Consider the following 25,895-nt stretch of genomic DNA (forward strand, 5'->3'; position numbering starts at 1 on the left):
TGATTATTTATTCAGTCGTGTAGCTTACACTTTTTAGACACCAAGTTGAATAAAATCATACACCAGAATCTGACAGCAGGATTCTCATGCTGAGAATTCAAGATTAAGTCCAGGAATTTTATTCTGTTTTAACAGTTACCTTCTGTGTTCCCCTTCAGGCTTAAGGGGATCTTATTCTTGATTCTGCTGTTTATAGCTCTCAGTGACAAGATCTTTGCTATCCTTATGCCAAATAAAATTGAATGGGTATTGCTTGAGTGCTGCGTTGTGCCAACTCCTACATGAACAGAGGGATGACTTATTAAGAGTCTTTATTTTTTTTTTAACCCCTCTTCTCGACCTTCAGGATCAGAGGAGCTTTTTAAGCAGCAAATGCCTTCTCCACATTGCATTATAAGATAACTAGGTTGTTCTTGCAGTAAAATCCGTTTGACTTTATGGGATGGTTTGTGTTGAGAACAGTCATTTTACAGGATTCTTTTAACTTGTATGATGTGCTTTAAACAGTTAGGTGAACTTTCAAACCTTTGTTACAATAGGTGCAAGCATGTTATTTTAAATATATTGCAAAGTACATAGGGAAAGATGAGGGCTTTACTAGATTACTAGTTTTTTTTACTAGATTTCCTTTTAGTAATAGTAATGCTTTCATTCCTATTGAATGCTATAGTGCTCCATAACTGTAGAGCTGTTTTTCAAGCATTCTCTGTATAAATGATGTTTTAGGCCTGCTCACTCACATTAAAATACAAGGAAAATCATTGTTATCAAATATATCTGGGTGTTTTTAGGACCCCAAAGGAGCTTGTAGTTAAAGGTTACCAGTTTGAGAGATTTTTTTTGAAAACGTAATCACATACTATTTTAATATAACCAATATGGAAAAATTGCTTCCTTTTTGCAAGTGATGTTTTTCTGTGAGCTCTCATGGAGACCGTCTGAGCTCCATATAGTATTTGCATTTCTTTAATGGTGAAGCAGAGTGCACTGCAGCTTTTCTTCTTTTGCTGTTTTCCCTTAATTAAATAAATTCAAGCTAGGAAACAGGCTTTGTAGTGAATCTCATCTCCCTTACTTCAGTCTGGTACTGATATTTTTGAGTTTCTCGTGTAGCACTCATCGTTAACAAAAAAAATCTGCTTCTGATTGAGTTATAAATTCTCTTGCAAATAACTGTACACCATACAAACCTGTAAGCAAATATTTGGGGATGCTATCAGCTTTGACTGTCGTGGTTTGGTCTGGCTTTTAATTTGACCAGAAGCCATTTTTACTGGACCAGATCCAGCTGTAATGTAATCCCTAGTTTCTCATCTGTATTCTTGAAGACTAATAGAATAGTAAAACCTTCTTAAAGACAAATGTGTTATATAGTGTCCTCAGGGTAACTTCTGCACTAAAGATGTTTTCTTTCCCACCCTGTAGAGGTATCTCATTAAGTGAGATAGGCACTAGTGTCATTATTAAGTTTTCATGTGTTTCTCAGTTTTGATGCTAATCTTCATGTGTGAATTTTTTTTTCCCTTTGCAGCACCAATGTGGTTATGAATTATTCAGAAATAGAGTCTAAGGTTCGAGAAGCAACCAATGATGATCCATGGGGACCTTCAGGGCAACTCATGGGAGAGATTGCCAAGTAAGTGATAATTTGGTTCAGTGATGAAGAAAAGAAAGGTGCATTTTATACAGGAGTGTGACATTTGCTGCTAAATCAACTCTGTGGTATGCTGCCTGATAATGCTGAAAAGTTGCTGTAAATCAAGTCTTACTTTCTTAACACATAATCTTATAATATATTGAAAACTGTCAAACAAAAATGAAGTCAAAGTCTTTTTTAAGATCTTGATTTTTATTTATGGAGCCTCATAATTCTTTCAATATATCTGCCTGTTTTGGAATGCTTATTTTCAAACTGCTTTCTTGTGACTTTTCAAAATAGAGAAAACCATGTCACATTCTTCCTTGAACTTTTTTTCTGGTAACAATTAGCTTGGAAGTTGCATGCTTGACTAGTTGCAGTGGTTATTAGAGAATTATGTTAAACATTACCTTCATTATAAATTAGTGAAGGTTCTTTTACTGCCTCAGATTTTTAGAATTACTTATTTCTTTTGTAGTGCTGGCATGTAAATTACTTCTATATGAGTAAGAAAGAGGGATAGCTTTTTCCCTCATCAAATGTGAATGGGCTTAGATCAAGTCTGCCATCTACTGTCAGCCCTGAGTCTTAACAAGCCAGGGCCCCAAACCACGGTGACTAAAATTTCTTTACTCCTTTTGTTTAATTCTTTAGGGCAACGTTTATGTATGAACAGTTTCCAGAACTTATGAACATGCTTTGGACTCGAATGCTGAAAGACAATAAAAAGAACTGGAGGAGAGTTTATAAGGTGTGTATGTATATGAGCTGGAAATATTCAAGACTTTGTGTTGGGCTATAAAGGACATAATTCTTGTTGCTTGTATAATGTGCTGATGTAGTGTCTTGTTTAGATACTGCTGTATCACTCCACTAGCAACCTGTAATTTCTTTTCCTAACTGCTACTGAAGTCAAAAGATGTCTTTCTAGTGCTGTATATAAAAGAAACAAAATTTCTGGGTTTAGAAGTGTGTCTTAAGATGCTACCTAATGAACATAATAAAGCAATTACATTTTGCTGATATTCAAGTATTGGAGTAGCATTCACATTTTGAATCTACCCAAAGGAGTTGTTACGGTGCTCCATGAGAAGTAGATAAGAAGTTATTGTGCTGTGGGGAAAATATTTTGGAAGGAACTCAAGAATACCTGAAATAAAATGGAAACGAATCTTAATTTTATTTCCATTCATAATTCTCTAAAAATAGTAGCTTTGAATGGACCAGATTTTCTTGCAGATCTTATAGGAGGTTTTTATGTCCTACTTGTGATCTGGAAAAAGAAGTGAATCATTTGCATTTTTCCTGTCTTTGCTTAATTAACACTGTAGAGAAACTTTTTGCTTAAGATTATCTCATGCTGCACTTAAAGTGGTGTTCAGTGTTCACTGAATTATGCAAATATAACCTCATATTTTAGATGTGTATTGGACTAGCTTATATTTTTGTTTTCCTTGATGCCAGGATTGTAACAAGACAGAATTAATTCTAAGGCATGGCTTGTGCTTTTCACAGGTTCTTGATGTTTTGTATTCATAGTAATTGTTTTCCCTGACGTACAATATAAATTAATATTTAATGCTACCACACATAGCTACTTAATGTTATAAAGACTGCTTGGAATTACTTAATCAGGTTTGGATAGGTTGAAATATAATGATAGTTTTAGCTGATAAAGGAGATACTTTGAAGAAAGAGAATGTATTCTTTTTTTCTAGATACAAATCCTCAACATAAAATTATAATTAAAGTACTACTTAAACTTCATTTATTTTGTTGCTTGCTTAAAATTGTCCTGAAATGCAGTTTTGTATATCCATTGTATCCTGCAGAAGGCTTCTTAAATTTCTGTAGGAGTTACTTTTTGGCAAAACCATTGGAAAATTGTGTGCAAAAGAGGCAAAAGAAAGTGCTTTGTTTACCAGGGTTAACTTTTTCTCTTACATTGCTACTGCTATATTTTAAAATCAGCAGTAGCTGATGAAAGTAACTACTTGTGATTTAGTAATGACAAATTAGAGTTTCTCAAGTACAGTTTTGATATTCTAAAGAGCAAAAGGTGCATGTGGGGAAAGCGTGTTTTTTCTGTGTGAACCCATATAATGAGCATTTATTTAAAAGGGGAAAGTCTTATTACTTACTAATTTGGGGAGGGGGTAGGTTTGCTTTTCTATTGCAGCTTTTCTTTTCTTATCCTTTAAAAAAGATAGAGCTTTTGTTCATACAATCATAAGGTGCTTTGTATTTTTATAGTCTTTGCTGCTCCTAGCTTACCTCATAAGGAATGGATCAGAGCGTGTTGTTACAAGTGCCAGAGAACACATTTATGATTTGCGATCCCTGGAAAATTACCACTTTGTAGGTGAGCAATAGAAAAATCTTATAAGCAAATTAAAACAGTAGTTGGAGTTGTCAGTCACCTGAACCAGCTTAGAAGCTTCCCCAGTCTAATTAGAATGTGACTGTTGCCAGTTGTGTGAAGAGTGCAGAATCCAAGACGTGGGACCCTAGAGTATTAATTAGTGAAGACAAGAACTTGCAGAAAAGTCTGGCTAATAACAACAGAACCAACACAACATGAGTGTTCGGGTTTATATTAAAATATGCACTAGAGACTGGTCCCCTGTGGTGTCCGTAAAGGAATAGCTTTAATCATATGGGAAGAAAAGGTTAGAGCTCCAAAACATACACATCTGTTTGAAGCTGGGTTTTTTTTTAACTCCCACCAAATAATATTTACAGTGCAAAGGCAGCAAGGCCAGTGTGTGTTTTGAATGTGAAAAAGGCTGGGAAAGGAGCACATTTAGCTTGTAGTGCATCCCAACTGAAAGCTGGTTTTCGAGAATTCAGTTGTGCAGTAAGACTGAGTTTGTGCAGTTAAACTTGCAAAACTGTACTAAAAAGACTGAGAAAGAGATGTTGTATTTGGAAGGGTTAAAATTGTTCCATTGAAGAATATAATTTCAGTTTCAATCTCTTGTTAATCTTTTAAATGTTTCAGCAGCAGTGAGATGTTTCTAAATACACCGTTCAGGAAAATCCATTTATCTAAGGATGAACATTTGTGCTGAAACAAAATATTTGGTCGGTCTCTTTTAAAGAAATTAGTGGACCTCAGTAAGCATAAGCTGTTTCTCTGACTGTTGTGTCTGTAATTCAGATTGCTCAGTTTGATGTTCGGTATTACTGCCTCTGATTAATTTTTTTCTCTTCCCCCCCCCCCCCCCATCCATCATCTCTGTCCTGTTTTACCTATACAGATGAAAATGGCAAAGACCAGGGTATAAACATACGCCAGAAGGTAAAGGAAATGGTTGAGTTTGCTCAAGATGATGATCGACTTCGGGAAGAGAGAAAGAAAGCAAAGAAGAACAAAGACAAATACATTGGGGTTTCTTCGGACAGTGTTGGAGGGTTCAGATACAGTGAGTACTAGGCTTTCTTCGTCAAGGATTGACCATCTTTTAACTTGGCTTGGATAATACAAATAATGTAAGGAATTTCTAAGATGCTCCTGTAGGTGCTTTTTTCTTTATATTTCTTTAACTGCCAGTGTTGCTGTTATAAAAGAATTCTTGCACGTTTTCCCCCACATAAAGATTTTTACAGTAATTCATTTAAATTTGTAAGTTAGTTTTTTTCTTTTTACATTAAAAACTAACTATAAACTTATACAAATGACAATGCATTGGCTTAGCCAAAACTTAGCTGTCTCTTTTTTATTCATAGGCAGAGTCTCCTTGTGAAATGAATGCTGCTGTAGCAGAAATAGATAAATAAATGCCCTCGTAAGTAAGGGTTTCTTAGTCAGTCTTAGAAAGTGATGACACTTTCCACCCACTACAGCACAAGAATTGCTTCACCTACTCCTTCCTGCCAACCTCCTTTAGAACCTTTTTAAATTTGTGTTAGGGCTTTTAGGGCAGTAGTAGTGTTTGGGTGAAACAATAGATATATGCCCTTAAACTTTTTTTGTTTCCCAAGTAATAGTGTTGGGACACTTGAAAGATATCTGGGTATTAGCTGTGTGGATTCTGATGTCTGTCAGATCTGACTTCAAATGCATGCACTAAGTACTTTGTAAGTGGTGGAGTTTGTATTTCAGGAATTTACCAATACAGCTGTTCGTGTCTCAGTTTGTGTGTTTAAAATCTAAGTTCCTTTATTTAAAAACATTCATGCACAAAGTGAAAAGTAAAAACCAAGCCACTATCCAAATGCTGATGACAGGTAGCCTGATGTCCCCTTGCTTTGGAAACAAATTCACCTGTTTTGCTGAGGTGACCAGTGTGCTTCGTGTGTGCATTGAGTTCTGTTAGACTATTTGGATCTTCGGTATAGTGTGTTTGTAGGATCTTGGCCTTGGAGGATGTAATGCCATCAGCTTGATTCTGTTTGTAGAGGACACAGTTTTCCCTGAAAGCCTTGGCTAGATAAAGGCACACAACCAGCACTATGTAAGTGTTCAGCTTCCTTCTTGCTCCCCAGTCCCTGCCATAATGTATAGCAGGGATCTGAGCTTGAACTGGTTTTTTATGCCTGATGTATCCCAGCTTATGTCGCCCATGATCCAGCTGTCAGTCTTGAGATGTTTAGCTGTATTTTCTTTGCCTTGAGTAACTCCTTGGCCGCTTTTCTTAAGGGATGGGTCACAGAGTCACAATGGCACATGCCTCTGGTTTGCTAGTCAGTGACTTCTTGGAGAGAAGGGGCTGATACAAGATCTGAGTAGTAACTGTAGGATTTAAACCTCACCTGTCTGTCTCTGGTGCTGCGTATGTTTTTTACTCTTCACTGTGAGCCTTAAATTTAGATTTGCTCTCTTCTGGTTTTGACAGGTTACTTATTTTGTTCCTCTGTTCTCCCTTTTCCTCATATGCAGTTGTTGAAAACCTCTATCTCCATGGCAGGATATGTCTAGTTTTATTATATTCTTTTAGGCTTTTGCTACCTGCTTGGAATTCTGGTGATTCTTTTCTAAGAAATACTTGTGAGTCACTGCATTTGTACTTTAAGTACGTGTCCTTCTGTTCTTTCACTGAGCTTATCTTTTGACTAGCTCTGTACATTCGTGGTCTCCCTGTATGCTGGGTAGAACTCTTTGTCCATATGCTCTTCAGTTATCATTCAAATTTTTTAATTTAAAGGAATATCTCCGTTGGCATGTATTTAGTTTTAATAGTAAAGGATTTTTAATTATCTCTTCAGTGAGTAAGGTTAAAATAATAATCTTTGTAGCGGCATAAAACAAACTTTTCCCAGGTCAGACTTGTCATCTAGAAAATTCTAGTTGTTTAAATCTAAAGTGCTTGTATTTTCAGGGTTTTCCTTAGCTTTTTTCGTCCTGAAAATACCGAGTTCCTGAGGTTTTTTAATTTACTTCAAGATTCCTGTTGCACGAGGAAACCTAATACTGGATTTTATGTTAAAACTCTTGAGAGCCTGGCATGAACTGAAATAAGGACATTTTATTCTCCCGCAACATTTAACAGCAGTATGTTTCTTAGCAATGTCTTCTTTTTCAGTGATAAAGATATCGCTGACTCTCACTGATTTGCAACAGGTTCTCTACTTTGTAAAAGTTTGCCTATCCTTTATGGATCTAAAAAAATACCATTGGAGGCTTGCACTTATATCTGCAGTGAGAAAATACATCCTCCTGTATGTGATAATATTGGACAGATATAGCTCAAATTTTGCACCTTGTAGTGCTGGAATCTGTCATTTGATTAAAAGTGGCTTAATTGAATTAACATCAAGATTACAATATAATTCGCATGTAACTTGAAATAATGACTTTTTCACCATTCTTCTTTTGTGCTACTAAATATTACTCAGCTTAAGTAAATATATATTGGGTTGTTTTATATGCCTGTATTTTCTGATATAAGATCACAATACAAGTTAGTAATGTGTACTGTGTTTCTGGTAGTTAAGTCTTTGTTAAGTGTTGTGTTTTTTCTTTTAAATTAAACTTAAGTTGTCTCAGTGTGTATAAATAAACCTAGCTTAAGTCTTTTAAGCTTTATTAATGAGATTAATAAGCAAATATACTTATTTCAAGTAAAACTTGGTTGCTAAGCTAAGATACCAGTATGGATGTCTTGAATACTTCATTTAGGGGGAGCAAAGATTTTTGATTTTTTGGTAACAGTGCTTAGTAAAGATGCTCAGGGTACTCAGTGGCTGCTGAAATGGTGAGTTGCTTTATTGTCTTTTCCTCTCTTTAGAAGGTTTTTTCACTCACAGTGTGGAGAAGAAAGAACAGAAATTTATGTGTTGCACACTTACATCTTTCCATATTTTGGTACTACACTTCTATGTGCTCAGGAATGTCAACATATAAAAAAAACCACATTGATTTACTTCTGAGCACACAGCTTGGCCAAGAATGGGATATCATGTATTAAGTGCCTGTTACAGAACTGGCACATCCTGTTTCTGATAAGCTGCTTATGCAGCCAGGGTTGACTTTGCCTCTTGTGCTTCTCCAGCAGAGTCCAGCAGTATCTTGATGTGCTGTGCTGTGCAGTGCATTAAGATTGTATCATTGTCATAAACAAAAGTCTTTGAATCTGCATTCCTGCCACTTAATGATTGGCATTACATGCTGTGCCTTGCTATAATAGTGTTGATTCAGCACTGTGGGAGCTTTCAGTTTGCTTTGAAAACTTGTAAGGTTTATGCATGTAGGTCAGGGGGGCTTGAGACTGGTTCCAGAAAGACCACAGGCATTTTTTTTCTTGTTATCTTTAATATGTCTTATCTTAATGCCTTACACAGGTGAAAGATACGATCCTGAGCCCAAGTCAAAATGGGATGAAGAATGGGATAAAAAAACCACTTTTCCATTCAGTGATAAGTTAGGTGAGCTGAGCGACAAAATTGGAAGCACGATCGATGATACCATCCGCAAGTTCCAAAGGAAAGATAGAGAAGACTCTCCAGAAAGGTGCAGGTACTAAGTTATTTTAACATTAATTTATTCTATGCAATTGCTATTATAAAGCTCTTCAACATTGCTAATTATTAGTGATAATACTCTCATTCTTGTCTGTCTGGAAGCATGTTTGGGTTCAGTATCTGCTTTCTGGACTTCATTTACAGCCCTTACTGGCCTTGGGGAATAATGGAGCTCTGTCAGTGGTTAACTGCTCTTGGCTGTCTTCCATTACTGCCCCTAGCTTAGCTGCTGGCAAAGCAGGGGATTTGGCTGAAATTTCCTAAGCTTTTCCTTGTCTCAGCAATTCGGTGGTCTCCCTTGCACCAGTGCACTGGAAGGAACTGGAACTGCTGGAAGCAAGGAGCTGGAGGCTGCTGCAGTTACTCTGAATGCTGAAGTGCCAAAGAGGAGAGAGATGTAAAACTACTTAGACCTACCTTCACACAGTGCTTTTTCCCTGAGCTGATGTCAGGGATTGCAAACTGAAGGTGACTTATTTAAAACCATTTAAAAAGTCAATTTCAGTTGAACCTCCTCAAGAAACTTGTATGTTACATCTGGCCATTAAATTTCTTCAGTAAGGAAGAACACCTGCCCTGCTTTGCCTGCAGAAAGAACTGCACATTACAGTTCAACAGGTCCATTGAATTTTACTGTCAGGAGATCAAATCCATACTTAACAGAATCTGAAATTGCTGTAGAGAGAGCGCTCAATAATTCCCTTTTGGAAAACAAATTTCAAATTTGCACTGAGATTTGATTAATTTTTTTTTTATAGGAGTATCTTCAGGTAGCAATTACACATGCATTTTTATGTATGTGTATATAAAAAGTACACATGCACACACCCAGATGGCACATATTACAAAATTCAAGCCATTTTGCACAGAAACAAAATATAATGGTAGTATTTCTCAGAAAAGGAGAGTGTGGTGTCCTTGCTAGGGCATTAATAAATAATAAAACTGGTATTCTTTGCACACATCAGGGTTCCCTCTTAGAACATACTATCAATAGACTACAAAGAGAAGGGATCAGAAGAAAGGTAAACAATTTCAATTTTAACAATGGTATATTGCTGTGTGCTTTTCTGTACTTACCTTTCAAAAGCAACTTGTCACATGACATCTGGAAAGCTCACTATCCATATTTCATGTAGACGATATGCAGTGGCCATTTTTTATCTTACTTCCTTTGCTTTATTTCTGAGTGGCTCTTGGTCTTGTGCTCGGTAACTGTCGGGTGCGGTATTTGTCTAGAAATTAATTTATGGAAGTAATAAACTCGGAACTTGAAATAAAAGGAGGAAATTTTTTTGGACATACATGAGCAAAACCAATTGGGTAGTTGCAGGCTACCCTGCTATAAGAAGGAATCCAGCAGTATGGCTTCTCCAACATTGCTTTGGCTACCAGCCTGAAATTTCCTTGTGGCTTCTCTTGGCATGGTGATTAGACAATGTGGAAGATTTTTTTATCAGTGTTGAAATGAAGGGGTTTCTTCCTACAGAAGGATCTAAGAAGATTGTTAGGTTATAGGATGTCTATTTATGCTTAAAAATACTGTAAATACAAACCTCATTGATGTTGTATTAATGGAATACTGTATTTAGATGTTGAAACTGAAAGAAACATGGAATTCTAACTATCATGTGACTTAAGCTCACAACAACATAACCTTCTCTTGTAAATGCATCATGGAATCCATTCATTTGTGTTTTCACACTTAAGCAGTTTTTCTAAAAAAAAAAAAAAAAAAAACAAAAGAAGCTTCCAGAAATTTACTAGTTTATTTGTGGCTGCTGCTATATAATGACATTAAGTTGCCTTTTTCCTTGGAAAAGTGTCTAAATGGTGATAGTTGTTCAGCTGGCAAATCTGCTGTTGTATGTTCTATTGTTTCTATCTTAATAGCTTTATAAATCATTATTACTTTAGTATCGTAAAGCCAATAAATGTCTTGAAGCACAAAGAATAAATGACTTGCGTATCTTCACAGTGGTTAACGGAATTTGGATGACACGATCTTTACCTCCAATATACACATTAGGAGAACTTGGCCAAAGTTCTAGATTATTGACTCTACTTTCAAAGCTTGTAGTTTGCATGGAAGAGAATAAAAAATGCTTGAAGTAACCAAGAGCTTAACCTGTGCTATAGCTGGCTTGACAGTAGATTTCAGTGGACATGCAGCTCACACAGCTAACTGGAGAGAAGCCTAGTCTGCTTTTTTTTTCTTGAGAAGAAAAATGTTAGTACTGTGGGGCAATTGGATTTTTTTCCTGAAATATATCCCCTTGGAAGTAAATACCAGAAACAATACCCCATGGGGTGGGAAAAATCTCAGTTTTTCTTTCATAGCGCTTGTTAGTTCTTAGGTGAATAAACCAGTTGCTGCTCTGAGTCAAGCCTTGTGTGCTGGAGTTGTATTTTCTAAAATACCTGCAGGTATACAGAGTATCTTCTGAGACACTACACTTTTCTTCATAAGAATTCTTAAAACTCTGTCAGTCCTTGTTTCTCCACTATTCAGAAAGGTTGATGCAGGTAATGGAATAGAAAGGAAGCAAAGCTTTTAGTACATCTGAAAAAGGATGCAACAGCCATGTTTAAAGACAAATTCCATGTAAAGGGTTACAGGGTCAGTAAACTGTTTTTATTGTCTTAAAGAATGTTAAAAAATACCCAACTCAAAACACAAAATGCACCCCACAAAAACCTTAAGGCAAAGCAAAAAGCATGTATCCAGAGTTTAACTTCTGGAAGTTGCAACCATGTACTTCCTTTACAGGAGTCTTTTTAATTATTTGTACAACGGTAGCTATAATTTTTGGTTTTAAGTTCGCTCTGCAATTCTCAGGTGAAGCACTGCAATTTACTGCTGTGAGCACAGTAAACACATTTAAAGGGAACATTAATCTGTACTTTTTTTTCTTTGTTAACTTGACCATGAAAGAAAAATAAAGAATGGATCTCATGAGACAGTTTGGAAGCAGTACAGGTTGTCATAGAAAATTGAGGATAGTAATATTTGTCCTGCTTTCTGGCATATATATTTAATTTCTTTTCTCAAAAGCTTTTAGACATTTATTTTGCTGTAGATCATCAAAGACTTACTTTTTTTCATTTCTTACATTAGTGAGATTGATCTCTACCACTTCTGTAGCAATAGCCCCATTGATTGGACTTTGATGTTTGTCAAACACTTAACCCACAGAATGTGTACATGAACTAGGCACATTCTGTAGTAATGACAAGAGATACACTGCAGCAGGTTTTAAGGGGCTGAGCCTCAGCTGTGATTGGCATGGTCTGAGATATTTTCAACATGCATCTAAAAGGCAACATTTTCCACATTTCTCTGAGGCTTTTAGGATGGATGTACCATGTACACCATGCTACTGTGCAGATCAGTCTTCTCTGGAGCTCATGTTAAAATCCTGATGTCACAAATGAAAATGAGGCTAGTGGTCTCTGTATTTGTGCACATAGGTAGGCTATCTGTAGAAACCCAGAACTGAAACAGCAGGAGACAGTTGTGCAAGTCAGGGTTGAAGTGCTTTGGAAGGATGAGGTTAGGAGATGCCATTTGAGCTCACTTGTCCATGTAAGGCTGGCTCAAGAAAATGCCAGTAGTCACTTGGCTGGCCAGCAGCTGTGATGTATTTCTTTTACAAATAAAAGATTTAAAAAGGGAGAGAGCATTTATATTCACTGATGTTAATGAATTGAGCCATCCCCAGTGGCGAGTAGGTAATATGCATAGAGGAAATGACACACACAATGTATTCCAAGAAGCCCACTATTGTTAATAGAGAGCAAAGGCTACCCTCCAGAGTATACTGCAGTTACTGTCATATTCCCACTGACAGAGGCACACTCTTTCTTAAATTTTGCAGGTTTAGTATTCTAATGCATTATTAAAATGTAAAAACCCTTCCACTTTCAACTCTATTGCTAAGGGAATTACTATTTCAAAATACGTTTCAATAAATTTAAGCTTTCTCTAAAGCAGTTTTCACTGTTATGCACAAATCTTACCTTGACGGTAAGATGACTGCTGGGGGGGGGGGGGGGGGGGTCAATTGATTTGTTTGTGAAAGACTTAAAATACAAAAGCAAAAAATGTAACAGATTGAACAAATATCCCGCAATAACATCTAAAAAGTTTTCACCTGAAGCAGTGACCAATATCACTGCATTGCATAAATCTGTAAGCATTCTTTTTCCACAAACATTTTAAAGAATCTGAAAGGCAGTTTCTCTGGAATGGAATTCTTGAAATCCAAATGGTAGTACCTGTGTTTGGTTCACTGCTTTCTGTCTCTTGGTGTAAGTACAGAGCAGATCCGCCAACTTAGGTTCTTGTTACTGAAGTGTTATATAATATGTGGAGGAGTTCCTGTCAGAAGGTAATTAAATGTTCTGGATTTAAACACTGATTTCCTATTATCCTTTGCTGTGGACTTGCAGTCAGTGTATAACAAAATAACTTTCTTTTCTTCGTCCCTTTTGTACAGTAGGTGTAATGCCATGTCATGTTGATGCATTAGGTAAGGGTAAAGTGTTTCCTTTCTGAAATGTAGGAAGAAGCAATATTTTCATTATGAATCATTGCTACAAGGAACTACAGTAACCAAAATTCTTGTGGCTTAAGCCAAATGTTTACAGAGTTAACTGAGAAGTCAGTCACAAGTGGTATTCTATTGCTTTTGTTTTTCTAGTGACAGTGATGAAGAAAAATCAAGACGAGGTAAATCTCCCAAAGCTGAGTTTAAAGATGAAGAGACTGTGACAACAAAACACATTCATATTACACAAGCTACAGAAACTACCATCAGACACAAACGCACAGCAAATCCTTCAAAAACAATTGACTTGGGAGCAGCAGCACATTATACAGGAGATAAAGCGAGTCCAGAACAGAATGTTGATGCTCATACTGCACAGCCTACAGCAAAGGTGAGACCATAAGAGAGCACAATAAAACATGATTTTGGAAACAGTTTTCTTCTGACCTTTGAGACAGTTTCTAGTTTAGGGTATAAGTTCTGTTATACAACCTTCAAAAATGTTTAGCTGGGGCTTTCAAAGGCTGTGGAACCATTTGATTATAATTAATTGTTTGATTGCTTTAAGATGCAGAATTTTTAAAATCTAGTCACTACCATGGTGTACTCTCTCCAGAAAAGCAAAAAGAAAATCTTGGCCTGAAATGTGAAGGATTATCTGAACCATCACACTTAACAAATTCTTCAGTTATGATAAAAGAAACCTGAGTCACTGGCTTGTCAGTATTTGGTTTTAAGCTTAGCCACGTTTCAGTGATTGTTGCCTTCAAAGATAAATCTGCCATCTCTCCAGAAAACAAAAAACAACCGCAAAGCCACAGAAAACTTCTCAGAGTCATGTAGGATGAGTAATGACATCATGAGATGAGATCCGTTGTGTTATTTCTTCTTCAGGCTTCTGTACCCTCTGGCAGCAAGTCATCCAATGACCTGCTTGATCTGTTGTTTGATGGAGCTAGCCAGCCAGTTTCAGCAGGTAGGCATGTCTTGGCTTTATTTTCGTAATGCATATTTTGAACCAATTCTGAGGATAAGCTTGTTTGATATATTGATAGAGTAGTAGGTAAATTGAGAAATGAATACTCAAAAAATTTAGAGCTGCCTAAAATCTTTCGTGGCAGGGGTAGTGTATGTGCTATTGCATGGGACCAATAAATGTTAGCAGCACAAAGATTAATTGTCAGATCAGTCTGTCAGAAACTGTCTTTGTAATACAGTTATTTATAATTAACTCTAAAAGCAAATGCAATCAATTCACATTCAGACATTTCTCCTAGTGCAATTCAAAGGCTAGGCAGCTGGAGATGGATGATCTTCATATAAGCTTTCATCTAAAGTATATGGCAAACTTGTTTCTTTATTCTGTTTTGGCACTTGGTTGATCCCAACCCTAATACCAAAAAAGACATTGCTACCTAAAAGTAAAATTACTCATTGTAAAACATGTCCCTTCACTTAGTAAACACGCAGTTAAATTTTAAGTCCATTAACCTTCACAAGGAGTTACGCTCTCAAAACGCAGTTTCTTTTCAGGAGTATGTTTAAATGTTAATGTAGTGCATGCAGGATTGATAAAGGAGTTCAGGGGTTTGGTGGTTTACTTTTCAAAACCTGTAACTTTAAAGTGCTTTGTTGTGCTTACAGGTTCTCTGTATTGACAGATTTGATTGTGGCTAGCATGGCTTAGAAAAGGATTTCCATGCACTTACAGTCTAGTGGCACAGTTGGGAGAGAATTTTTATTTAAAGATCACACTGAAAAGCAAATAAAATACGAGCATGTGCATTTTTATAGATAGAAATGTTTCATGTGACTTCATTAGAACTAAGCAACTTAGATCGTAGTCACATTGGTTGTAGAAGCATATGCGTGTATCTTGGGAATGAGAGATACTCAGCCTCATTTTCTATTTTAAAGATAATATGCAGTCACAGAGGCTGTGCCAAAAAAAATCACAATCCAGAATGGCTGGAGGCCTTGTGTGGCAGGGTAGCCGTGTTCATGTGTATGCAAAGACTACTCTTACTTCTGTCTGAAGTGATGCTGCTTCCGGGGGTATTGCAGTGGAACTCCTGTAGTGTATCACACTAGGTATTTTTATTATAATGTATTAAAAAAAGCCAGTATTATGAGTAGTGTATGACACAGTTCCTTTCATCACTTGGCTACCAAAATGCTACCTCTGAAAGTATTTAATAGAATATAAAATACATCAGAACTCAGTTGAATGGGTGGGAAATTGTCATGGTAATTTAGTATCAGGAATCTGTCTTAATATTTTCTTTCTTATTTCTGGTAGATCTTAAAAACTTTATTCACTCTTAGTTTTTTTGGAAAATAGATACATTTTTATATATCTGGTCTGAAATATGTGTTAATTCCTAATGGTTAAGAAATAAAAGTCATTTCATGCATCTGTGCTTTTATGCACAAATCCCCTCATATTTAAGGAACAACTTACTTTGCATTTGTATCTATTTTATCAGCTTCATATACAAAGGTGTTCATTGTATGCTGGAGTTACTACAATGCTATGGAATTTTAAGATCCTGGATCAGAACCACTACCCCAAATCAGTACTGAAACTTCTATGCAGTTAATGCAGGAAAATATACTGGAGCCTTTTTTTGTTTATTTATATATATATAAAATGTTTTTATTTTTATGTATATAAATTAAATCACATTAAGAATAGATGTTTCCACTTCAAAGTGAACCTTCCTATTTTTCAAACAGAACTGTGGCAGCTTCCATATTATAGTGTATTTGAATCTTTCATCAGTTTGGTTCTTTGGTGTAGGAAGCCTTTTTTCTTTTTGCCTTTTTTCTTCTCTTTCCAAAGCAGCATTTGGAAATGGTATTGAGAAGAGGCATATTACCAGCTGGTCCTGCTAAATAACCTCTTTGCTGACCTGGGAAGGCAGATGGAAAGGGTTCATTTGTAGTGACAGATCTCGCATGGGAATCTTTGAGGATAGCTCATGTTGAGAAGATTAGCACTGTCCTTCACGTGCAGGTCACTTGTTACGACCACTGTTCCTTGCAGCACAGGGTGTGGGAACATTCCCAGTGTCAGGCAAGACACAGGGAAAGGGTCAAATGCAGCCTTTGATCTATCCTGTGAAGGAACTGGCAGGGAAGTCATGTGAATTCAGGGAACTCTGAATCTGCTTATCTATGTATTTTCAGGTGCAGAGATGTGGAAGAAGGTTGGTGAGGCTTTGGGGGGAGGGTGTTACACATTACTAAAGCAGCACAATTTGTACATGAGAGGGGTGATTGGTTGCCATAAAGGAACAATCTGAGATGATGTAGAATCTGTGGTTAGACTTTCTGGAAGTACCATTTTAGTGTTAGGAGATGAGGTTCTTTAATCTTGGCTGGCGATACCTTTCTTTATAGACTTACAGCATTCAGTTTAAGCTCTGTCGTCTCTCTCTGGAATTCAGCATCATTTGAAAACAGGCAGTAGAGGAGCAGGAAAAGTTGACTTGACTGAAATTGTTAAGGGGTTATTTTGGGATTGAACCTAGTTCATTTTTAAAGTTAAATTAATCCCTAGATACTTTGTCATACGGCCCAGGATAACGGGCACACACGAGAGCGTTGCTTTTTTTTTTTTTGAGGATGTGGTTGAGAGTATGCTGTCTGTAACATTAATTCTGCACAGAAACTCTCAAACCATTAACCTGTTCTGAACTCTGTAAGTACACATGTTGAAAAAAGGAGAGTTGAAAATGTTCATTGCAGTAGGCAGAGTAAACATGATCAGAAAATGGTTTTGGCTTGATGTTTCACAGGCTTGTGTTAGCCTTTTCCGTCTCAGGCTGCAGTCAGTATAAAACTTGTATATAAATATATGTAAGATGCTTATTAGATCACTTCAGAATTTGTCTTGAAGAAATTTCTTCACTTTGTGTGAAATCTTCTCCCTCTTGAAAAAGTTGTAAAAGGTTTTCAGTAGTGCTGTGTTTCTGAAAATTCAGAGACCATCCTTGCATTCCCATCTCATGTCTTCTATCATATGCTACACGCTCAGCAAGAAAAGACATTTCCCCTTGGATATGAACAGTTGCCTTCCTGGCAGCATCTACAGTAAAATAACATTAAAAAGAAAAACAAGTACACATGTATTAGAAAGTGAATGGTTCCTTTTATTACTGCTAGCCATTTATTAAAAAGGAGATGGTTCTAGTTTAATTAACCCAGTTGAGAGTAGCAGATGGGGCAGAATGTCTTGCAGCAATAAGACAATTCAGAAATGGCACCAGATGTTGGAAGCTGTCCCTGGTGGTGTTTGAGTGCAGCACAGATGTTCCAGTCCCACCTGGCTAGTTTCTAAGCACTGCAGGCTAAGCAGCTGTGATGTAACCTATATAATGTACGCATAACACTAAAAGCAAAATAATTGAACTGCTGCAGCTTCTTCTAAGGGTGGGACTGCTTGGAGGTGAAATCTTTGAGGACAAACTATTAAGGTCAACTTCTCTTAGCTCTCTCAGGTCAGTGGAATACCTGCTTACAAGCAATATCAACAATTATTGGATGATTTGTTTTTTGTAAACTGTTTTTTAGTGTTTTTTTTTTTAATAGCAGCTTTACAGTATGGTTCTTAGATCTTTCTTCTGGTTTTATACCTTGGCTATATTTTTTTAAGTGAAAAATTGTTACTCTACTGTATTCAGAAGTTAATAATTTATATGCCGCATACAAACGTCTGGTAGCAAAGCTTAATGTTCCTGCTGCAGAAAGGAAGCAAACTTATAAAAAAATGAACACAAATGCTAGCTCTGTCCTTGAAATCCCAACTCAAGATCACTGCAGAATCAGTCATGCTTTAAGTAACACAAAAACTAAATATAAGGCAACACATAATTTTTCACAATAAGCATAGTAAGTTAACTTTTCTACAATAAGAACATTTTATTTGTATGTATTATGCTTCCAAAGTCATAATTCTACAAACTGCCAAACTAGTAGCATCCCTCACTAGTTAAAAACCTGTTAATCTCTCTAAATCTATTTTTAGAGATAGCAAAAACTTGTGTATTTTAGGTCTTCCCTATGAAAACAAAATGGCAGGATCTGCAAGGCAGTTGGAAATAATCCAGTTTATTGTTGTATAAATATAGTATGGGGATGAACAGGAAAACCAGCACTGACTTACAGAGCAGAATCAATAAATCCATTGTGCCAAATACACAACAGCTTTTCTTTATAAATCCCACACGAAGTTGTTGCAATGGATCTTTGCACAATCGTGTAACAGCATTTGGCTTCCTTCTGTTTCTGGGTGGATCAACTGACCCATTTGGGGATTTGCTGATTTTAGTTCAGCTGCTGCTTCAGCAAGTTTCCCATCGTCACAAGGTAGGTTTAATTTACAGATTGAATTGTGGTTTAAGGGCAGAAAGAGGCAAAGAGATGCCACATGGTATTATTGAAAGTCACTTCCCTTTCCAGAGCAAACTGTGTTTATGTAACTGGACCACAAGTGCTATATTGAGTAAGGAAGATACCTACTGTTTGCACAGCACATGGCACATTGGACCTAAAACATTTTGTTAACTGTATTTCAGAAAATGTTAGTAGGAGTTACAAATATATCCCTGTTCATTAATAATGTAAGTATGTAATAAGACTTGAAATGTATCTCCAAGTCTAATTTCAAAATACACTGAAAGGTGATGTACCTTCTGGAGTGGGAAAGTAGAGCCTGAAATGAACCAAGTGTAGGTCTAAATCCTGTCTGAAGTGTTCACTAAGCAATTAAGAAGGAGCCTAGCACATCCCACTCTGAGCTGTGGGGAAGGAGCTGGATTAATTGGAGTTCCACAGTAATGAAAGCTTCAAGAGGATGGTATTTGTGTTTCAAAAATGATTGGAAAATTGTCTGTAGTGATTGGACCATTCACATTATTAATGCTCAGTCTTCCCACTGTTATCTGCAAGATTATTCAACTATTTTATCTGTAATAAAAAGCAGCCATTTTCTGATACTTCAACTAAGAGGTTACAAATCTTTCAGATACAGGTAGGTATTATATAAATAAAAGGTAGCTGGTCAGGTGGGATAAAAAGACTTTGGTGGGATAAAGACTTGCGGTTTACTTGCTTTTGATAACTCTGAACTGAAAAGTTCTCAGAAGGATTTTGTGCTGTTGTCTATATAGTTTCCAGACATATGCAGAGGGTCCATTGCTTTAAATTTTGATGGTATGGGCAGTACAGTAAATTAAAAGGATAAGTTGAACAAAACAAAAGCTGGTATCAGGTTCAAGGGAATATAGCATCCTACTCATGGAAGAAAAATACGAGTCTTTAAAGATGTCCTTAGCTCCCACATGTCATTGTTTAGAGACACACAATTACGTTGGCCATGTAAGATGACATAACCAGGGGAGCCTGAGACAGGCGATTTCCAAAGCTTCCAGTGATGTCTGGGTTTCTCTTGGAAACCTTAGTATTTTTAGGGGGATTTAGTTGAGTTATGCCTTCTGTATGCAATACAACCTCACTGATGGCTTTTGAAGTTGCGAATATGAATTTGCGAACGAAGTTGACCAACACTGTATTTCAGGTTGGCTAAATAAGAATATGAAACAGTCTTTTTCCCCTTTAGGAGAAGCCTGTTAGATGAAGGATATCTAGGTCTTAAGTCAGGCATGAAGAAGTTCCTGCCAATCACAAAAGCAAGATTTTAGTAATGCTTGTTGGAACAGCACTCAGTTTTGGCCTTGCCTGGCTGCATGGCATGCAGTTTAGGGCTGTTGAGTATGCGTACAGTTGGCTCAGTGCATGCACAGCCATTTTGCCTGTAAACAGACAAGCTATTCCATAAGCATGGCCACCATCTGAAACATGTTTCCCTTAAAACTGGACTGGGGGAAAAGAAAATATTACTGGGAAGGCACTTAAAGCAATCATCTTCCTTTTGGTGGAGTGTTTGTGGGAGCCTGCAGTGCTACCCAAGACAAGACAATGCTGCAAACAAACGTGGGGTAAAGGGAGCTGGCTGGCTGTCTCTTGTGAAGTTAATTTGAGCAGTACTAGTATTTGGCTGGGGGTTCTCAGCCAGGGTTTAGAATTAAGACCAAAATAAGAAAAGAATAGCAAAGAAGTTGATCAGCAAATCTCCCTGCCGGCCAGCTTTTAGTCAGAATGCTTATATCTCTTCTGTTGCTTTGCTGTTTTGGGAAGGCTGCACTAGGCATGGGTTAGTTAGTACACCTTTAATTTGCTTGGCAGGAAAAAACTGCTCTGATTTTTCTACAGGCTTTCCTAGTCAAAACCAAGTTGTTTTCCAAACACAAAGCCGCCTACTATGCAAATAATTTCTGTGTTAATACAGTCTAAATTGATACAATCCTTTATCTGCATTAACATGATTAATCTATTCCAATCACCATTATGCAAGGGACAAGGAGTCTTGTGAAATGATTAATCATTCCTGAACAGCGTAAGCCCCTCTAGAAATCTTTTCCTTCTTGATTAATCATCTTTGAAGTTCTACTGAAGGGGCAAAACCTCATCCCTTTTACCCCCAGTTCCTTTATTGGTGCTCTGTGCACAGGTCTGAACACAGAAGGAGCACACTCAGCATTTACTTATCTATCAGGAATATTTAAAGTAGGTTTTAATTTTTAATATGTAATACTAATTGAAACATTCTAATATAGCCCCTCTTTGTGAGAGAGATCAAAGCAAATGTTCTGGTAGGGCCCTAAGCTAATGAATATTAGTCCACTTGATGCACTGAAGTTGTTGGCAATACTTGGATTCTCTGAACAGATTTACTCTCCTACTGTTCTTTAAATTCTAATGTATTGGTAAAGATAAAGATGACTAAAGCTTGAAGGTGAATTTTGATGAATACTTACAAGGAGTGTGAAAGACTGCTGCAGTTACCTTCTGAGTGGGTAGAATACATTTGTAGAAAATTGCTGTGGATGGCCCTTACAGAACTAGCATTGTGTAGGTTAGGAAGCAGCAACTGACACTAGATTCATCTGCCCCTGCTTTCCATTTGAGTCTTCATTTGCTTATAGAAAGAAATTCAAGGGTGATTTAGCTGTTCATTAGAACTCAAAGTTCATTTCGTATAGCAATGATGTTACTTTGAAGTAACATCTGAAGCAGAAGTACTAAAAGCATATCAGTGAGATAGTAGAAAAGCTGACCTGTACAATGGCCCAAACTTGGAACATGGTTCACTGTGTAGCAATGAGAGCTGTGTAAATGGTTTTGCTTTATTTTTAGCATCCCCTGTATATGTTTTTGTAAGCTTTTATTCCCCTATCACAGTAACCCTTTTCTTGTTAATAGAAAAACATGTGGGTTTAAGGGGGATAACATCTCCTCCCATTTGTCTCAAAGGGTATGACATGTTCTCAGTTCACTGGTTTGTGTCTCTGGACATCTGTGATCCTGAAATAGGTACCCTTGGAGCCGTCTACAAACAGCTTATTCTGTTAGGCTCTTTGCAGTACGATAAAGAGCGAGCTGTAAATTGCTGTGTTTTGATTTCAATACTTGTCCTGGTATATTGAAATGAAACAAAGCTTAAGTGATGAACTAAGAGTTCAGCAAAGCTTCTGCTGAAAGAATTGCTAGATACAAGATTGCATTTCTGCTTCAAGCCAAGGCATTTAGTTCATGAATCAGATTTAGAAAACTTAATGTGTTTTACATGAGCACTTCATGGGATGGGAAGAAATTATTCCTTATCACTTCAAATAAGAATTTCCTGGCAATCTGCTTTCAAAGTTCTGGGATTTATTCCCCTCAGCATTGTTTTATACAAAGTACTAATTGTATACACCAAAGTTTGAAGTAGTTGTCTTTGCTTTATCATGAAGGAATTTGCTTTATCAGGTAGTTCATTCCTGATAACTGTACTCTCGGGAAATAAGTATCATCAAAGTTCTAGGCATTGTTTTGACTAGAGCCTCCAATCTACCCCTAAGTTCGCTTTCAGTTGTGTTTCAGCTAAAGAAAACTTGTCCCTGCTTGTCTTGCATCCACAGGTGACATGTTATCAAACATCATTCTACTTTCTGTGCATGGGTGTTTCATATTTCCTTTGCTACCTTGTTAAAACTGTTGGAATATTCATGAGAAGGAATGATGTCCAGATGGAGGTTCTACCTGCAGATGTTAATGTGGACGGACACAGATCGACTCTCATTTGTTTCAGTTCATGGAATATGGCATTTGCTCAGTTCCTTTCTTGAAGTCTGTTGCCTGCCTTCTCTCTGTCTTCCTCTCACACTGTGGCCTTGCCTTCAGGTACAGCAACAAGTGGAAATGGAGACTTTGGTGACTGGAGTGCCTTCAACCAAGCTTCTCCTTGTCCCAGTGCTTCATCTGGAGAGCTCTTCAGCAGCACAGCACAGCAACCAGCTATAGAGCTCTTCGGTAGCCCACAGACAGCTTCAAGCCAGTCTCCAACTGCTTCAAATTCTACTGATCTTTTTGATTTGATGGGCCCCCCTCAGACAACCATGAAGCCTTCTCAGAGTATTAATTTCTGTATGATGACCTCCAATGCTGTAGGTATCAGTTTACCCATGTCAAGGTCACAGGTATGCTGCTATTTGTATGGTTTGCTAATGACCTTCCTCAGTTAATCTTTTCCCTTCTCCTTAACCACAACATTGAAAATGAATCCGTTCCGCTCCTGGAACCCATACCTAGTGGCTTGGATGTTGTGGTCATTATTTTGTAAGAAAGTTTTGTCCAAAAATGTTTGAGCAGCCTCCTAAAAAGAAAAGGTTTCAGATGTCATTGAAAAGCCTATTTTAAGCTAGTCTTCTCTGAAGGGGTCCTCATTGCTCTATGAAGTGTTGCTGCTTTGTTGGGAAAGACTAGGCTCATATTTTAAACCTTAAAGCCATCCTCCACAGATGTTACAGGTTTCCAGTCTCAAGTAGGTGGAAGGGAGGACTGGTCTGTTCTCCAAAACACAGAAGTGCCTGCTTCAGTGGAGAGTGTTTCTTGGAAACCGTAACTGGTCAATTTGGTGTTAGGAGGAAAAAAAGTCAGTATGTCTGAGTTCAGAACTTGACTGCAAATGATCACTGTCATTCCACATACTGATACAGGAGCTTAATGCTAGCTTAGAAGATATTGTGCTCTGATGGCATAACAGCACATGGAAATACTGCTTTGGAAGAGCTTGATTTCATGGCTAAAAATCTCATTGCCTTTTTATTGTTTTGTTGCTATTACTTGTTGTTTAGTTCTGATTCCTGTTGGTAAGTTATTTCAAGCAGATCCCAACAAACTTTTCTTTCCTAGCCTCTGCAAAGCGTGCACACTATGATGCCGAAGCCTAACACTCTTTATAATGCAAGCACAGAGATGGTCCAGAAGAATGCAAGCAAAACTCTACCCTCAACTTGGTCAGATCCCAGTGTAAATATCAGTTTGGACAATTTAGTACCTGGGATGCAGCCTTCCAAACCCCAGCAGCCATCACTTAATACCATGATGCAGCAACAAAGTAAGTAATTATTGCACTGTTTTGCATGCAGAGTCCTGTATGTGTTTAGCAGGTTGTCCTTGAGATGGGGTGTTCTGAAAATTACTGTTTTCCTACAGTTAGTCGTAATTGTTTCTTAAACCGTTGCAATGGTTCTAACACACATGGTATTTTCTAAATGGAGACTGATATGCTAGGAAGCTGTTACCTGTGCATGTTTTTACTATAGAGTTTGTACCATTGCTGCATCTTGATTTCAGGCTTCCTGATCTCTAGAATATGCATAGTAGTGTGTATTGTTATAAAAGGCTACTTAAAACTCTCACAAAACTTATCTGAGTCTTCACACAGAAAGCAGGCACACAAGTGAAATAGCCACATTTCACATTTTTGGCCATCATAATCTTTCTTCACAGCAGTTACTACATAAGTTACTAAAAATACATGAGCACCTTCAGCATCAGATTCTGGGTAATGATTTTTGCATTTGTTCTCTTCTTTGCAGATACACAACAACCTATGAATGTCATGACTCAGAACTTCGCAGCCGTGAACCTCAGTTCTCCACCGAGCATAACACCTGTTCGACCCCAGACAAGCCCATTGATGGGAGGGCCCATTCCTGTGGGGATGGGAATGCCCAGTGTGATGTCAGGTACGATGGGAATGACCTCCATGGGACCCACGCCTATGATGAACCAGGGAATGATGGGAATGAACATGAACATGGGAGTGTTAGCTACAGGAATGGGTTTGACGGGCACAATAGGAATGGGAATACCCAATATTGCTATGACCTCTCTGACTCCTGGGACTGTACAACCCAAGCAAGATGCCTTTGCAAATTTTGCCAATTTTAGCAAATAAAGATTGTAAAATAAATCAAATAAAAGAAAATTAATACATGGGCAGATGGAATGAAGGATTTTTAGCTGCACAAATATAGCTGGGGAAGGGAAAACACTGATCAATACTGCTTTTTTTTATTTTCTTTTATCAGTTAAAGTGTCTACATAAAGAACCAAAAGCTATTTTCTAAGTGTTCAATAACTAGTGTTCAGATTCTGGAGAGGTGAAAGGTTCTTCTAAGGAACATGTTAGATGATTTTGCAAACTAATTTCTATTGAGACCATCAAAAACCTTTCCTACGTAGAAGAACCAGTTTTAACTTTGAGGCTTGATGGAAGGCTGGAAATGGGGTTTGGGTAACAATGTTTGAATCTAATTTTATACCTTTCTTTTTTCTTGAAGAGCTTGACTTTCTTTCCCCCCTCTCCCTGATCGCTTTGTCATAATTGGATCATTCCGTTTACTATCACAGAGAGTCCACAATTGAAGTCACTCAAGTACTAGGATCAGTTTTTTATAAGAATATATATTTTTGTCCAAAAAATGGCTTACATATGTGATTATGGCTAATTCCAAGGGACCTGGAATGTATATATACTTTTGCTAATATTCCAGCCACACTGCTATGATACCCAAATTTTTATTGTAAAAATCCTCTCTCAGCAATTTGGTGATCAAGATTTTTGGGGTCTTAACATGCTTCTAATGTTATAACTGATATCCAGTGCAAGTCTGGGGAAAGCTTTATCCAAGATCTGTTGGAAGGTTTCCTTTCAGAAAATGCACTTTCTTGCAGTTCTTTTACAGTGGCACTTAGCATCCTTTGTACCACCAGTATCCTTGTGGAGCCACTGGCTTAGGGCAGCAGCAGCAATCAAAAGGCAAAAAAACACTTTATTTTGCATAATGACAAAACCAGTAAAGGTGAATTACACTTCAATTATGTAATTCTATAAACCCACCTAACCCAACAGCATTGGATCTTGGCTTTTATACAACAATTATTGCACAGATTCTTTTGTGTAAATATGGCATTAGCAGCTGTGGAATCCAATAGAGGAGTAAAATATATATATATTAATAAAGGAAACCTGTAGCAGTCAAAAGATTTTACTGATTTACTGAAAACAAAAGAATGAATTAAGGTTTTGGGGGTTTTTGTTTTTCCTTCTGTAATTCTGCATTTAAGTTCACATGAATCATGATTCTAGAATCTGGAATACAAAGACATCGTTATATTCACAAGCCAGGAACATCGTTAAGAATAAGCACTATACTATAGGTATGAAATTTATTGCCTCCCTTTTCTTACGTTGGATTTCTTTTTTATTATTAAATTGATAAAACTTTGTTTCCATTGTATTCATAATGTTCTGTTATACATAACATTAAAATGTTCATTAAAATCAA

The 25,895-nt window shown here is 37.2% G+C and overlaps 1 protein-coding gene across 1 annotated transcript; it reads left to right on the forward strand.

Moving 5' to 3' along the window:
- Nucleotides 1-1,510: 1,510 nt before the first annotated feature.
- On the forward strand, nucleotides 1,511-25,895 carry CLINT1 (clathrin interactor 1). The gene is given in 12 exon segments (XM_057412105.1): nucleotides 1,511-1,636; nucleotides 2,294-2,390; nucleotides 3,893-4,001; nucleotides 4,900-5,064; nucleotides 8,423-8,597; nucleotides 13,306-13,543; nucleotides 14,047-14,128; nucleotides 18,422-18,463; nucleotides 18,466-18,522; nucleotides 22,441-22,736; nucleotides 23,452-23,656; nucleotides 24,141-25,895. Coding segments are annotated over 12 exon segments (1,920 nt in total). The 5' UTR covers nucleotides 1,511-1,544; the 3' UTR covers nucleotides 24,503-25,895.

Source organism: Pezoporus wallicus, unplaced genomic scaffold, assembly GCF_028554395.1.
Source record: "Pezoporus wallicus isolate ANWC-B61680 ecotype Strahan unplaced genomic scaffold, APGP_CSIRO_Pwel_v1 contig_6354, whole genome shotgun sequence".
Taxonomy (NCBI): Eukaryota; Metazoa; Chordata; class Aves; order Psittaciformes; family Psittacidae; genus Pezoporus; species Pezoporus wallicus.